Source organism: Aotus nancymaae, unplaced genomic scaffold (genome assembly GCF_030222135.1).
Source record: "Aotus nancymaae isolate 86718 unplaced genomic scaffold, 86718_ANA_hifiasm-v0.15.2.pri h1tg000003l, whole genome shotgun sequence".
NCBI lineage: Eukaryota > Metazoa > Chordata > Mammalia > Primates > Aotidae > Aotus > Aotus nancymaae.
Window position 1 is genome coordinate 73,212,952 of NW_026988414.1, and position 14,094 is coordinate 73,227,045.

Sequence of the window (14,094 nt, forward strand, 5' to 3'; positions counted from 1 at the left end):
TTTCTTTCTTTCTTTCTTCGTTTTTTTTTTTTTTAGATAAGTCTCACTCTCTCATCCAGGGCGGAGTGCAGTGGCGGGATCTCAGCACACTAGTTCACTGCAACCTCCACCTCTCAGGTTCAAGCAATTCTCCTGCTTCAGCCACCCCCGCCCATTATCTGGGATTACAGGCAAGCACCACTACGCCTGACTAATTTTTGTACTTTTAGTAGAGACGGGGTTTTGCCATGTTGGCTAGGCTGGTCTCGAATGTCTGACCTCAGGTGATCCTCCTGCCCCAGCCTCCTAAAGTCCTGGGATTACAGAGGTGAGCCACCACACCTGCCCAGGTACACTCTTTATCTAGGTATCTGTGCCATCGATTCTTGACTCCACACTCCCGCCGCTCTCTGCAAGGCCTTCCCTGACCACCTTGTTTTGAATTGCAATCTTCCCTCACATAATTCTCATCCCTTCTCTGTTTAGTTTTTTCAAGAGCACTTTTTACTCTCTGACATTCTCTAGATTTGGGGGCATATTACTTGTCCCCCTCCATCAGAATGGAAACTCCACGAGATCAGGAGTGATATTATTAGCTCTTTTTCCTTGTCTGTCAGTCACCAGCGCCTCCGAACAGCTCCTGGCACATAGTAGTTGCTCAGTAAATATTTGTGCAATGCAAGAGGCGGCATATGACTGGAATGGGAGGTGAGGGGGTTGTTTTCTGGCCCGGACCAGAGACGGATGGTGATGCCATCGGGTTGGGGAGCAGTTGGGGATGGCGGGTGATGATGTTAGTTGGGGCCAGGTTGAGCTAAACGCGCAAATACGACTTTTTTCCTGGAAACCCTGTAACAGGAAGGCTCGGGAGGGCGGGAAGCTTCGGAGGCAGGCAGCCAGGCTGTGCCAGGCAGCGCTGGGGTTTCGTGACCTGCCACGGAGGTGGATCAAAAATGCGGACACTCGCAGGCTGCCTCTCCTCGCAGGCAGAAGCCGCACGCAAACCTGGACCCTTTGCACCGCACCCCTCTATCCAATCGCGCACTCGCCAGCCTTCGACGGTTCCTCTCCCTCCATCCTAACCCCACGCCGCGAGCGAGACTGGCCCTTTAAGAGCCCCGCCCCGACTCCCTCCCCCCTCGCGTGACTGCGGGACCCGAGCCTGGCAGGGGAATGGGGCGGCCGGGTGGCTGCGCGGGCCTCCGGCCCTTCTCACGCAACGCCTGGGCACCGCGCCCCCGCGCCAGGTGGGGCGGGGACGGGCAGCCTGACCTCTGCCCCTAGAAGGATGTCGCTGGCGCACGCGAGCTACCCGGGGGTGGGGTGGGGGCTTCGCGTCAGGAGCCCCCTCCGTGGTCCCCGGGCCCCAGAGTTTTTCCTCGGCCGCCGGCCCCCGGATTTCTGTGCTCCGCCAGCGAAAGCACTAGCAACCCCGGGAGCCAGGAGGGACCCTCAAGGGCCGGTGGGTCCCGGCTGGACGGACCCCGGGTTGCATCGGGACTAAGGTGATCCCAGAGGCGGCGCCTTCGCCATCCATTCCAGTCCTTCAGTCAAGAGGCGCGAACCTCTGCTAGTCCCGGGCTCTGGGGGACACCGCCAGCCCCGCGGCGCCTCTGGCCTTCCGGCCCCCGTGACCTCAGGGCCGGGGTCGCAGCGCTTCTCACGCGAGCCGGGACTCGGTAACCCCGGGGAGGAGGTCACCACGCGCAGCCCCGCCCCCGCCTGCCGAGTCCGGGTAGGCTGTAGCGCCGAGCAGGCATCTGCTCGCCCAGTGTTCCGGTGGGTGCAGACATGGCCAAGAGGAGTCCCAGCGCCCCAGGATGGAGCTTCCCGTACCCTCTCTTCGGGCTGTCCTGGGACTTCTCCCTCAAACCCGCTCCTCGGCTGGGTCCTGCACTGCCCTTGGGGCGCCTTGGAACTGGGGCTTCCAGGTGTCCCCGGCCCCCACCCCTGTACGTCCAGGCACCGAGATGAGGCGTCCAAGAATGGGTCCTTGCCCACCTCCCCTGCCCTCCCCCACCTTTTCCTCCTATCCCAGAGAGACCAGCCAATTTCAGGCTGCTCCTCCCTCCATCCATCTCTGCGCGCTCTGGGGGAAGGGGGCGTGGCCATGGCCACGAGCCCGCCTATAAAGGTGGCAATGCCTTCACCCTCACCCTGAAGGTGACAGTTCCTTGGAACCTTCCCTGATCCTTGTGGTCCCAGCCTCCAAGAGTCCACTCTTTCCAGCTCAGCTCAATACCTCCTTACAGCCACAGGTGAGTGCTGGGGGGCTTCTGGCTTGCCAATAAAAGGAACATTTGGTGCCTCCAGGACTTCCTAGGTAGCTACCTGTCTAGCACCTTCAAGAGGGAGGAAGGTGTTTTTAGTGACCAGGCAGTCTAGCCCCCTAATGGGGAAACTGAGGCGAGGGAAAGCGGAGGACTTGTACATGATCCCACAGCTGGTACCAGACCTCTAGATACAGATGACATCTCATTCAGGACTTCAGGACCCAGGCTTTAGCTCCATCCCCTAGTGACTCCCTGCTCACCTTGAGGCTTCCCCATCAAGGCCACCTGGCAGGCTGGAATATGTGCAACCCCTCCCTCAGGCTTTCTGATGACACAGGCTTCTCCTTGGGTGGACAGCGTGGATGGAGGGGGTGGGCTGGGTTCTTACCAGCTGTACCCTGCCTTAGCCAAGAAGCTGCCCCTGGCAGATTTTACTGTCCCAACGGGTGCTTCTCAGAGCTGAGATGTCCTAGACAGCCAGACAAGAGAGACCGATCTGTGCAAAAGTCCCAGGCCTTTCCTATCTTATTGGCTGTCTCCTTTGTCCTTTGGTGGGAGACAATCAGGGTGACAGATTGCCAACTGCAGGGAGCTGGAAATACCAGCCCCTAAAAACTCACCAGTCACATCTCCCTTGGCTCCTACCATCTTACAAAGGCTGCAGGTCCTTGGACACCCATTGTGCAGAAGGGGATGCCATGGCACACCAAAGCCTGGCACTGTCCCCCATTCACTCAGGGATCTAGTGTGGCTTGAGATTCAGCCCCTCCAGGAAGCCTCCCTCCCTCTATAATACTTATGATAGGAGCCATACATCTCCCTGTCTAGTGTGGTTCTCCTGTGGGAACGTCACTGGTAAGACTTTAAGATTCCCCACAGCAAATCTGGGTCTTCTCTTCCCTCCGATCCTGCTGGGCACTATGAACTGAGAGATCTCTTCTCACCCTCTCTCAGGTATTGAAATGGGACCCCAGAAAAGTAAAATGTTCAGTCCAAGATCACTTTGACTAGAATGTTGGGTCTACTGATCTCCAGTCCAGGGTAGCAGACAGATGATGTGTTGGAGAGAGTGGTTTATGAATTTATGCACCTTTTCTAGGTCACACTTACAGAGAAAGTATTGCTCCAGTTTCCTTTCAGTTCAGATCCACTCCTGATTTCCCTTATTCCAGTCTGGGGTTTTCTTACAGCCTATTGGGAACCTTCCATTTATTCTCTGCTTTCAGGTAACTTGCAAAAGAGGGAGGTCCAAACCATTCATTGAGAATTGAGCCCAACAAAAACCCTGGTCTGGAGTTTTCTGACTAAAGCACTCCATCTAGCTGGTCTCCAGCTGCCTTTAAAGTGTGAGTCAGTTGAACTCAGAGAGCTGAGGCTGAGAGCAATGTGGTTTGGGAAGCGGCCATCCTGTCCCCTATTTCTTCCTCACTCTGTCCTGCCGTCTGGTGGGATTTCCTGCGTCTTGAGATTGAGCATCAGAGAACTGAGGGTTCTGGGAAAATTCCTTCATTCATCTGACCACTCTTCAAAGGGAGGTACATGTGACAGCAGCTGGACATTTCCAGGAAAGTGTCCCTAAGGAGTCTGAGTCCTGGCTCTGTCACTGATTGCTGAGGGACTTTGGGCAAGTCAGTGCTGCTTCCAGGGGTCACTTCCTCCAAACGTTAAATGAGGCTAAAGGAGCAGATGATCCTTAATTCCCCCGAGAACATGGTTTTCTTAAGTGTGATGGGTAAGACTTGGGGTGATACACATTGAATATGTGTTTATTTTAATGTGTTAGGGGAAAAATCAAAGTTGTACTTTCACACAGATATTGTTTATGATGATACGTGGATATATTTAAAGTTGATTTTAGGAAAATGTGAAGTAAATAGAAGTACTGGTACCATATGGAAATCACAGACTGATGTTGAAAGATGTCATTTTAGATCGGCACAGCAGTTAAGAGAAGGCATTCTGGAATTAGGCAACTTGACTTGGGAGTCTGCATCCAACACTTTCTGGCTGTGTGATCTTGGGCAAGTTACGTACCTTCTCTGAGCCTCACTGCAGCTTACCTCATAGATTTGTGGCCGGGGTGAATGAAGAAGGACTGTGAAATTCTTAGCTCACAGCGGTAGCTCAACAAACAACTTCTCCCCACCTTGTCCTCTTCTTCATGCCCAGAGAGCAGTTCTAGGTGGAAGGCTTCCCCTTTCCCTGACCAGCAGGCTGCAGGCTGACATTCTAGGATACTGGCTCCCCTCATCCCCCAGTCTGATGGCTTGATTTTTTTTCTTCCTGCCCTATTTCTTAGCAGCCACCCCCAGGATCCCTACACTGACCATGCTTTTCCCAATCTCCGTCTCGGTCACGGAGCTTCTCCTGGCCTCTGTCATCTTCTGTCTGGTATTCTGGGTAATCAAGACCTCAAGACCTCGGGTCCCCAAAGGCCTGAAAAGTCCACCAGAGCCATGGGGCTGGCCCCTGCTCGGGCACGTGCTGACCCTGGGGAAGAACCCGCACCTGGCGCTGACGAGGATGAGCCAGCGGTACGGGGACGTGCTGCAGATCCGCATTGGCTCCACGCCCGTGGTGGTGCTGAGCGGCCTGGACACCATCCGGCAGGCCCTGGTGCGGCAGGGCGACGATTTCAAGGGCCGGCCCGACCTCTACAGCTTCACCCTCATCACTGGTGGCCAGAGCATGTCCTTCGGCCTGGACTCTGGACCCGTGTGGGCTGCCCGCCGGCGCCTAGCCCAGAATGGCCTCAAGAGTTTCTCCACTGCCTCTGACCCGACCTCCTCATCCTCCTGCTACCTGGAGGAGCATGTGAGCAAGGAGGCTGAGGCCCTGATCAGCAGGTTGCAGGAGCTGATGGCAGGGCCTGGGCGCTTTAACCCCTACAGGTATGTGATGGTATCAGTGGTCAACGTCATCTGTGCCATTTGCTTTGGCCAGCTCTATGACCACAACCACCAAGAACTGCTTAGCATAGTCAACCTGAGTGATAATTTCGCGGAGGTGGTTGGCTCTGGAAACCCAGCTGACTTCATCCCTATTCTTCGCTACCTGCCCAATTCTTCCTTGAACGCCTTCAAGGACCTGAATGAGAAATTCTACAACTTCCTGCAGAAGATAGTCAAGGAGCACTACAAAACCTTTGAGAAGGTACAGGCTGGGGAGAGGCAGGTGGGTGGTGGGAAGCAGATGGGGTCAGAGCCTGGGAGGTCAGAAGTAAGAGGAACTGCATGGGGCTTGGCAAGTTCTCAGGGAGGTTTCAACCTGGGATCTTGAAGCCATTTGTGGAGTGCTCTCCTTCCTCGGCAGGGAAATAGAACTTTATCTTAACTAACGCTTCCCTGCTTCCATCAGACAGCGATAGCCACTGAACAGCCATCACGTGCAGCACCCTGGGGCGGTTGTTGAGGGAGCCAGGAAGAGTTAAAGAGTTGGCCTCCTGGCCTCATCAAAGATAAAGAGCACATCCAGATGATAACAGTACAAGACTCTGTGTGTCATATGTCCCTTGAGTTGGGGCTAGCAGCATTCTAAGGTAGTAAGCACAGAGAAGCTGGGACAACAGCCTCCGGGAGCATCACCTCCTGAACTGACGTGCTATGGATAGTGAAGAACCAGACCTGGATGGAGAGGTAGCTCTGGGTGTGAGATCTTTGCTCACCTGTGGACTTTCCCTACCTAAGGGGCACATCCGGGACATCACAGACAGCCTGATTGAGCACTGTCAGGAGAAGCAGCTGGATGAGAACGCCAATATCCAGCTGTCAGATGAGAAGATCATTAATATCGTCCTGGACCTCTTTGGAGCTGGTATGAGCCACCCCATTGTGTCCTTCCTGTGCTCAAGTGCCCTGACCTGCCACCTGCCTAACTTCGTCTGTTCTACCCTGTCCAGGGTTTGACACAGTTACAACAGCTGTCTCCTGGAGCCTCATGTATTTGGTGACAAACCCCAGGGTACAGAGAAAGATCCAGGAGGAGCTAGGTAGGTAGTGGCTCCCTTTAAAGGGGTGAGTGCCAGGGTCCTGGCCAGGTCTAGGCAGCCCCTGAATTCACCTTGTTCCCTTTGTTCTGCAGACACTGTGATTGGCAGGGGGCGGCGGCCCCGGCTGTCTGACAGATCCCACCTGCCCTATATGGAGGCCTTCATCCTGGAGACCTTCCGACACTCCTCCTTCATCCCCTTCACCATCCCCCACAGGTGAGGCCCCACGAGGCCACTGCTGTCTGACGCTGGCCTTACTCCAGCCCACGTACCTGATTAGGGTTAATGGGAGGGACATGGCGTGGGAGACAGGGAGATTTGCCTGTTGCCGCTGAGCCTGACTGAGCTTTGTTTCTCCCCAGCACCACAAGAGACACAAGTCTGAAAGGCTTTTACATCCCCAAGGGGCGTTGTGTCTTTGTAAACCAGTGGCAGATCAACCATGACGAGTAAGTTCAGAGGTGCAGAGGAAAGGCTGGGTCCACCCTCTTAAGCTCTTATACGTCATTAATACAATCACTGCATTGATCCTCCGGTCCGAGGGCCACTTGCCTGTCCTCTATCCTTTGGGACTGGGGTTCCACCCACTTGACGCTTCTGAGCCCCAGCCTGCCACTTCAGCTGCCTCCCTCTGCTTACAGGAAGCTATGGGTCAACCCATCTGAGTTCCTGCCTGAACGGTTTCTCACCCCCGATGGTGGTGTCAACAAGGTGCTGAGCGAGAAGGTGATTCTCTTTGGCATGGGCAAGCGGAAGTGCATCGGGGAGACCATTGCCCGCTGGGAGGTCTTTCTCTTCCTGGCCATCCTGCTGCAGCGGGTTGAGTTCAGCGTGCCACCGGGCGTGAAGGTGGACATGACCCCCATCTATGGGCTGTCCATGAAGCACACCTGCTGTGAGCACTTCCAAATGCAGCTGCGCTCTTAGGTGCTTGAGAGCCCTGAAGCCTAGACTCTGTCTACCTGGTCTGGTTGGGCAGCCAGACCAGTGGGCTGGCCCAGGCAGTCTAAGGTTCAGCCTGAAACTCATAGACACTGATCTGAATGCAGTTTTGCTGTCTGGGCTATGGGCAAGCCTGAGGGATCCTGCCTGCCCCTACCCTGGACTTGCCTCTGCATACCGACCACAGACAACAGGTACAGCAGGGCCACACAGGAGCTGATGGAGCCTTCCCAAGTTGTGCCTGAGGCAGGAGGCCTGCTAGGGTTAGGAGGTCCTTAGGCCCCTGAGGAGCTCTGAAGAGCTCTCTGGGAGCTCCTGGGCCCAGCAGCCAGCTGGCTCTGTGGGGGTGCTGACGGGCTTGAGCAACGGTTAGAGCTGGCCACATCAGGACCCTGTCCAATCTTTGATAATTGGGAGCGCCGAGAGAGAAGGGAAGAGACAGCCCAGGATACTGGCGCAGATGTAGTCTCACTGCCTGCACTAGGCTGAGCAATCTAAACCTATGGGTCTAGGACACAGTTCCTGGGAACATCACATTCCTCGCCCTTTCTGCAGGCAGGAACAAACAGGGCTGCCTTCTGGCCTTGTAAGACCCGTGCTGCTGTCCAGGAGCAGCTGAGGACTTGTGTCTAAGGGGAGCAGAGCGCAGAGGGAGTGCACATATCCAGGCACCAGGAGTGGGGCTGGAGGGAGGGGGTGGTATTTCAATTGCCTTCTATTGGTCTCCCTTCTCTACACCCTTGTAATAAAATGTCTATTTTTAATGTTTGGACACAACAGCCTTTCTATTCTAGCCTGCAGTGTGCTTGCATGTTCGCATAAGAGCTTAAGAACCATTGATTTAATGTAATAGGGAAAATTCTAACCCAAGTATCCAAAAATGTGTAAGAACAACTATCTGAGCTAAATAAAGAGATTGTTCAGAAGTCCTATAGGTGGAGATTTTTTAAATCTTAAATGATTCATCACTCATCTAAATACTCACCCTGAACCCATTCTGTGTTCGTTTGACTGTGGGGAGGAAGAAGAGGAGGTGACAGTGAAGAGGTGAAGCCACTGGACTTGGGCAGTCTGTTTGAGGGACAAGACTCTTTTTTTTTTTAAACAGCGTCCCCCTTGGTTGTCCAGGCTGGAGTGCAGTGGCACCATTTTGGCCACTGTAACCTCTGCCTCCTGGGCTCACATGATCCTCTCACCTCAGCCTCTGAATAGTTGGGGCCGCAGGCACACACCACCATGGTATTTTTTGTAGAGCTAGGGTTTCACCATGTTGCCCAGGCTGGTCTCAAACTCCTGAGCTCAAGTGATCCACCCGCCTTAGCCTCCCAAAGTGCTAGGAATATAGGCATGAGCCACCTTGTCCGGCCAGGACATGACTCTTCATCACTGTGCTGACTTACTCCCTCTCCAACTTATCACAAATCGATGAAGAGTATTCTCTGAACCACGCAATAAGGGTATCAGGTGAATCTAATGCAGTCCGTGCTTTCAAGAACCTCCCAAAATGGCTGATGAAACTGACACATAAACACATCATTCAATTCATTGTGATCAGGGCTCTAACAGACAGATGCGTACAAGAGGTGGGGTCCAGAGCTGGGGTTGGGACTGGGTGGGGGAGTGGTCACTGGGGGAGTTTTCCAGGTCTTGAGGCTATCTGAGCCAAGCCTTCCTTGAAGGATGCGAGGCAGTCTCACTTGGGACTGATAGCATTAGATGCTGAAGTCCAAGAGGATAGGCTGCAGACACAGTTTTGTGGGGAGAGGGGTTCTTAGCTCAGCAGTTGTGATCTGCTCCTCACTCTTCATGCCCTGGTTTAGGTTCTAGAACCACATTAGAACCCACATCTCAATGCTGAAAGCCCCTGTCCATCTGGGATGGCAGAGTGGTGGTGATGTGAAGTATGGCAGAGGCTGGACCCACATAGCCAGGAGCTGTTCTGACTAAGGGGCTGAAGGGAGATGCACTTTGGGAGGTGACCTCTCTACCCCACCCCAGACCAGCTTTCTTCCTAAAGCATTGCGTGGTGGCCAGCAGTTGCTGTTCATGCACCGTGCTTTCTGACAGGGCTAACTGGCTCCTGCTCATCAGGAGCTTCAGGCTACTGCAAGGAGCAAGCAAGCCAAAGTCAGTTGTAGCAGCCTGCTTTGTGGGGTTGGGGGGCGGGAATAAGAAATTTGGTGCTCATTGTCCTACTGATTTATATTTTCTACTTAAACAATTACTTGGCCAGGCGTGGTGGCTCATGCCTGTAATCTCAGCACTTTGGGAGGCCGAGGCAGGCGGATCACGAGGTCAAGAGATGGAGACCAGCCTGGCCAACATGATGAAACCCCATCTCTACTAAAAAGTACAAAAATTAGCTGGATGTGGTGGTGTGCATCTGTAGTCCCAGTTACTTGGGAGGCTGAGGCAGGAGAATAGCTTGAATCCGGGAAGGTGAGGTTGCAGTGAGTCGAGATTGTGCCGCTGCACTCCAGCCTGGCGACAGAGCAAGATTCTGTCTCAAAATAAATAAATTAATTCAATAACTTGCATTTATGCTGTATACATAAACAAGCCTTGAATACATACTATGTGAAAGATGTCAGACACAAAAGGCCATGTAGCATATGACTCCATGTGCATGAAAAGTCCAGAATAGGCTGGGCGCGGTGGCTCACGCCTATAATCCCAGCACTTTGGGAGGCCAAGGCGGGTGGATCATGAGGTCAAGAGATCGAGACCATCCTGGTCAACATGGTGAAACCCCGTCTCTACTAAACATATAAAAAATTAGCCGAGCATGGTGGTGCGTGCCTGTAGTCCCAGCTACTCGGGAGACTGAGGCAGGAGAATTGCCTGAACCCAGGAGGTGGAGGTTGTGGTGAGCCGAGATCGTGCCATTGCACTCCAGCCTGGGTAACGAGAGCGAAACTCCGTCTCAAAAAAAAAAAAAAAAAGTCCAGAATAGGTAAATTTATAGAGACAGAAATTAGATGAGTGGTTACCAGGTAATACAGGGCAGGGGGAATTGAGAGATGCAGAGTTTACTTAGGGGTGATGGAAATATTCTAGAATTAGATAGTGGTGATGGTCATATGACTTTGAGAATATACTAAAAACCAATGAATTATGCAGTTCAAAATGGTTAAAATGGTAGAAAAAAGGCCGGGTGCGGTGGCTCACGCCTGTAATCTCAGCACTTTAGGAGGCTGAGGTGGGTAGATCACTTGAGGTCGGGAGTTTGAGACCAGCCTAGCCAACATGGTGAAACCTGTCTCCACTAAAAACACAAAAATTAGCTGGGTGTGGTGGCAGGCACCTGTCCTCCCAGCTACTCGGGAGGCTGAGGTAGGAGAATTGCTTGAACCCAGGAGGTAGAGGTTGCAGTGAGCCAAGATTGCGCCATTGCACTCCAGCTTCCTGAGTAGCTGGCATTACAGGAGAGCATCCACTGAATGTAGGCTGTAATTGAACCAGAATTAATCTTTTCTTCTGTTGTAGGATGAGTTATTGGACCATCTGATATGACAATGGCTGTGCAATAGCACTTAAGACTCTGGACAGGCTACGTTAGCCAATTGTAACATAGGCAATTATCAGAATCATATATTAATTTTAAGAGTTATTTACTGTCAGTCTTTGTAACAGGTCTGGAAGCCAAGGGCCTGGATTATGAAATCCAGGCCACGAAAACATGTCCCAGAATCCAGGCCGATGTGTTTTAGACTGAGAGTCAGGTGGCTTCTTCTACTCGCCCTGTGGTATTTATACATAGGTGCAGCAAGAAGCATTTGCGACAGCACAAACTCTCCTTTGGTTGGCTAAACATTATGGGGAAAGACTATTTCCAAACTGACGCAGGTATCTGCCGCTCAGCAGATTTAACATACTCAGCATTGTCTTTATCTTTCAGTTGGGCTCCTTATCTTATTAACAGTTTGGAAGTTTCACCTAAATGAAGGCCCCACATAGTGGCAACCTCGAGGGACCCTCAATTCTTGAGTCCTCAGCTCTGTCCTGTTGTGTGCATTGATGGTCGTCTAGTTCTGCTGCTGGGATAGCATGTGTCAGGGACAATATCAAGCTTCAAGTATTTCCATTGAGTTCTCATTGCTATATTTTGTGATTTTTGTTTTGTTTTGTTTTGTTTTTGTTCTTGGAGGCAGAGTCATTATAAATCTCAGGATACAATGTTATAATTTTTGCTTCCCCCCTCTTTCTTTTTGGTAGACGGACTCTTGGTCTCCCAAGTATTATGCCATTTTTTGTTTACAGACTGCTGAGCCTATGAATAGCATAAGCCACCATGCCTGGCTTGATTTTAGCTCTTATATGTAGGTCTGTGATCAATTTTTAGTTAACTTTTGTATAGGGTGTGAAGTAAAGGTCCAAACTCACTCTTTTACATTTTACCAAGCACCATTTATTGAACAGATCATTCACTCCCCATTGAATAGTTTTGGCGTCCTTGTCAAAAATCAACTGGCTATGGATGTATGGGTTTATTTCTGGTCTCAATTGTCCTTATGCCAAGACCACACTACTTTGATTACTGTAACTTGGTAGTAAGTGTTGAAATTGGGAAGCGTGATTCCCCCAACTTGATTCCTCTTTTTCCCTGGTATGATTTTAAAATAGCAGCTTTTTAGGGTCTTGTAATAAAAGAGTAATATTTCTCAGCATTGTCCTTCATGTTCATATAATTTCAATAAACATGATTCCTAATATTATGTCTTTGACACATTATCAGAAGCAATGTCCTGCTTGTCCTTTTTACAATTTTCCTTTTTTACCTAAGATGAGACCTCAAAATTCTGATTCATGTGCCTAGATTTTCACAGTTGTGTTTAGGCCTATACTGTATTTAGTTGATCACCAGTTATTTAATTTTTTTTTCTTTTTTTTTTGAAAAGGAGTCTTAATCTGTTGCCCAGGTTGGAGCTCAGTGGCACGTTCTCAGCTCACTGGAACCTCCTCCTCCTGGTTCAACAGATTCTCCTGCCTCATCCTCCCGAGTAGCTGGGATTACAGACACCTGCCACCACACCTGGCTAATTTTTTTGTATTTTTAGTAGAGACAGAGTTTCGCCATTTTGGCCAGGCTGGTCACGAACTCCTGAGCTCAAGTGATCCACCTGCCTCGGCCTCCCAAAGTGCTAGGATTACAGGCATGAGCCACCATGCCTGGCCTTTGCTTTTCTCTTTTAATATGTTTTCACATAGTTAAGAACCATTTGTAGGCTTTTTTAGTGAAGTCTGTTCATATCCTTTATCCATTTTCTTCTTCTTTTTTCACTTTTTTTTTTTCTTTTTTAGAGACAGGGTTTCACCATGTTGGCCAGGCTGGTCTCGAGCTCCTGACCTCAAGCAATCCACCTGCCTCGGCCTCCCAAAGTGCTGGGATTACAGGCATGAGCCACCGCGCCTGGTCTTCTTTTTTATTTTTTTTTAAGGCAGAGTCTGGCTCTGCCTCCCAGGTTAGAGTGCAGTGGTACAATCTCAGCTCACTTCAACCTCTGTCTCCTGGGTTCAAGCAATTCTCCTGCCTCAGCCTCCTGAGTAGCTGGGACTACAGGCATGCACCAGCACACCTGGCTAATTTTTGTATTTTTAGTAGCTATGGTGTTTCGCCATTTTGGCCAGGCTGGTCTCGAACCCCTGACCTCAGGTGACCTGCCTGCCTTGGTCTCCCAAAGTGCTGAGATTACAAGCATGAGCCACCATGCCAGTACTCTTTGTCCATTTTTTTCTTTTTGGTTATTGGTCTTTTTCTTTTTTTTTTTTAAGCTTAAAGACTGAGATCTTTTTCTTATTTATTACTTGAAATTCTATATATTCAGATTAGGTACTTGTCTGTGATATGAAAATATTTTCCCTGTTTGTATTTTGACTTTTTGAATATGGTGGCTTTTAATATGGATAGGTTTTTTTGTTGTTGTTTTTTCGGTTTTTTTTGAGACAGAGTCTCTGTTGCCAGGCTGGAGTACAGTGGCGCCATCTTGGCTCACTGCAACCTCCGCCTCCCGGGTTCAAGCAATTCTCCTGCCTCAGCCTTCTGAGTAGCTGGGACTACAGGTGCGTGCGTGCCCCCACGCCCAGCTAAATTGTTGTATTTTTAGTAGAGATACGGTATCACCATGTTGACCGGGATGGTCTCGATCTCTTGATCTTGTGATCTACCCGCCTTTGCCTCCCAAAGTGCTGGGATTACAGGCATGAGCCACTATGCCCAGCTAGGTTTTTTATGTAGTAGAATTTGTTAATCTTTTTTGTTATGGTTTTTGGACTTTTGAATCACAATTCAAGAGGTCTTCTCAATTCCAAGGTTATAAAGAATTTTTACAATGAGGTATTCTGTTTTAAAGTCCAGTACTATGTTTATTCTATGGTATAATGCTTCTCACCTTTTACAGCAGATTTAATTAGGGGGACAAATTAACAGTTTTTTGAATAATGTGGCTTATGGCAGAAACAGTTCCTTACAAACCAACCCTCCTACAGATAACAAATATAATTTTGGGGTAAAACGCAAACACACACAACACTCTTTTGAAGGTTTTGGAGAGTAAACAAAAGCGGGTCGAATTTGGAAAGGAGTTGAAATTAGGAAGGAGGGATTGGCTGGGTTGATTTTCCTGTCTTTATAGCCTAACCATGAGGGCAGGCCTTAGTTGCAGCACAGGGTAGCTAAAATACTGATAATAAAACCTGCCATATTTCTGGCCTAAAGAAGCAGAGGACAGAGCCTGGAACAATCACAGCTGCTAGACAGTGGCAGGAGAATCAAAGAAAGAAGAGGGCAGAGAAGAGGAGCACCACATGCTGCATATAAATAGTACCCTAGTCTCTGGCTGATCTCTGAATCTCACATATGTGGGGGAGACTCAAAACAGCTGTGTCTAAGAACAAACCTACAGAATTGACATT

The 14,094-nt window shown here is 50.4% G+C and overlaps 1 protein-coding gene across 2 annotated transcripts; it reads left to right on the forward strand.

The window, feature by feature from the left end:
* The first annotated feature begins 2,088 nt into the window (after positions 1-2,088).
* Positions 2,089-7,167, forward strand: LOC135275116 (cytochrome P450 1A1). Of its 2 annotated transcripts, none has more exons than XM_064376516.1 (7): positions 2,089-2,237; positions 4,552-5,405; positions 5,939-6,065; positions 6,151-6,240; positions 6,333-6,456; positions 6,603-6,689; positions 6,882-7,167. In XM_064376516.1, exons 2-7 carry the CDS (start codon positions 4,581-4,583, stop codon positions 7,165-7,167), a joined length of 1,539 nt encoding a protein of 512 aa, XP_064232586.1. In that variant the 5' UTR covers positions 2,089-2,237; positions 4,552-4,580. The 2 variants fall into 2 exon arrangements, with proteins under 2 accessions (XP_064232586.1, XP_064232587.1); XM_064376517.1 differs by having other exon boundaries at positions 4,555-5,405.
* Positions 7,168-14,094: the final 6,927 nt, after the last annotated feature.

What these genes read in the sequence shown, in the direction of transcription:
- LOC135275116 (XM_064376516.1), top strand. Translation starts at nt 4,581, where the DNA reads ATGCTTTTCCCAATCTCCGTCTCGGTCACGGAGCTTCTCCTGGCCTCT. An exon ending in AAAGATCCAGGAGGAGCTAG is followed by an intron (nt 6,241 to 6,332) that starts GTAGGTAGTGGC and finishes TTTGTTCTGCAG; the next exon opens with ACACTGTGATTGGCAGGGGG. An exon ending in CCCTTCACCATCCCCCACAG is followed by an intron (nt 6,457 to 6,602) that starts GTGAGGCCCCAC and finishes GTTTCTCCCCAG; the next exon opens with CACCACAAGAGACACAAGTC.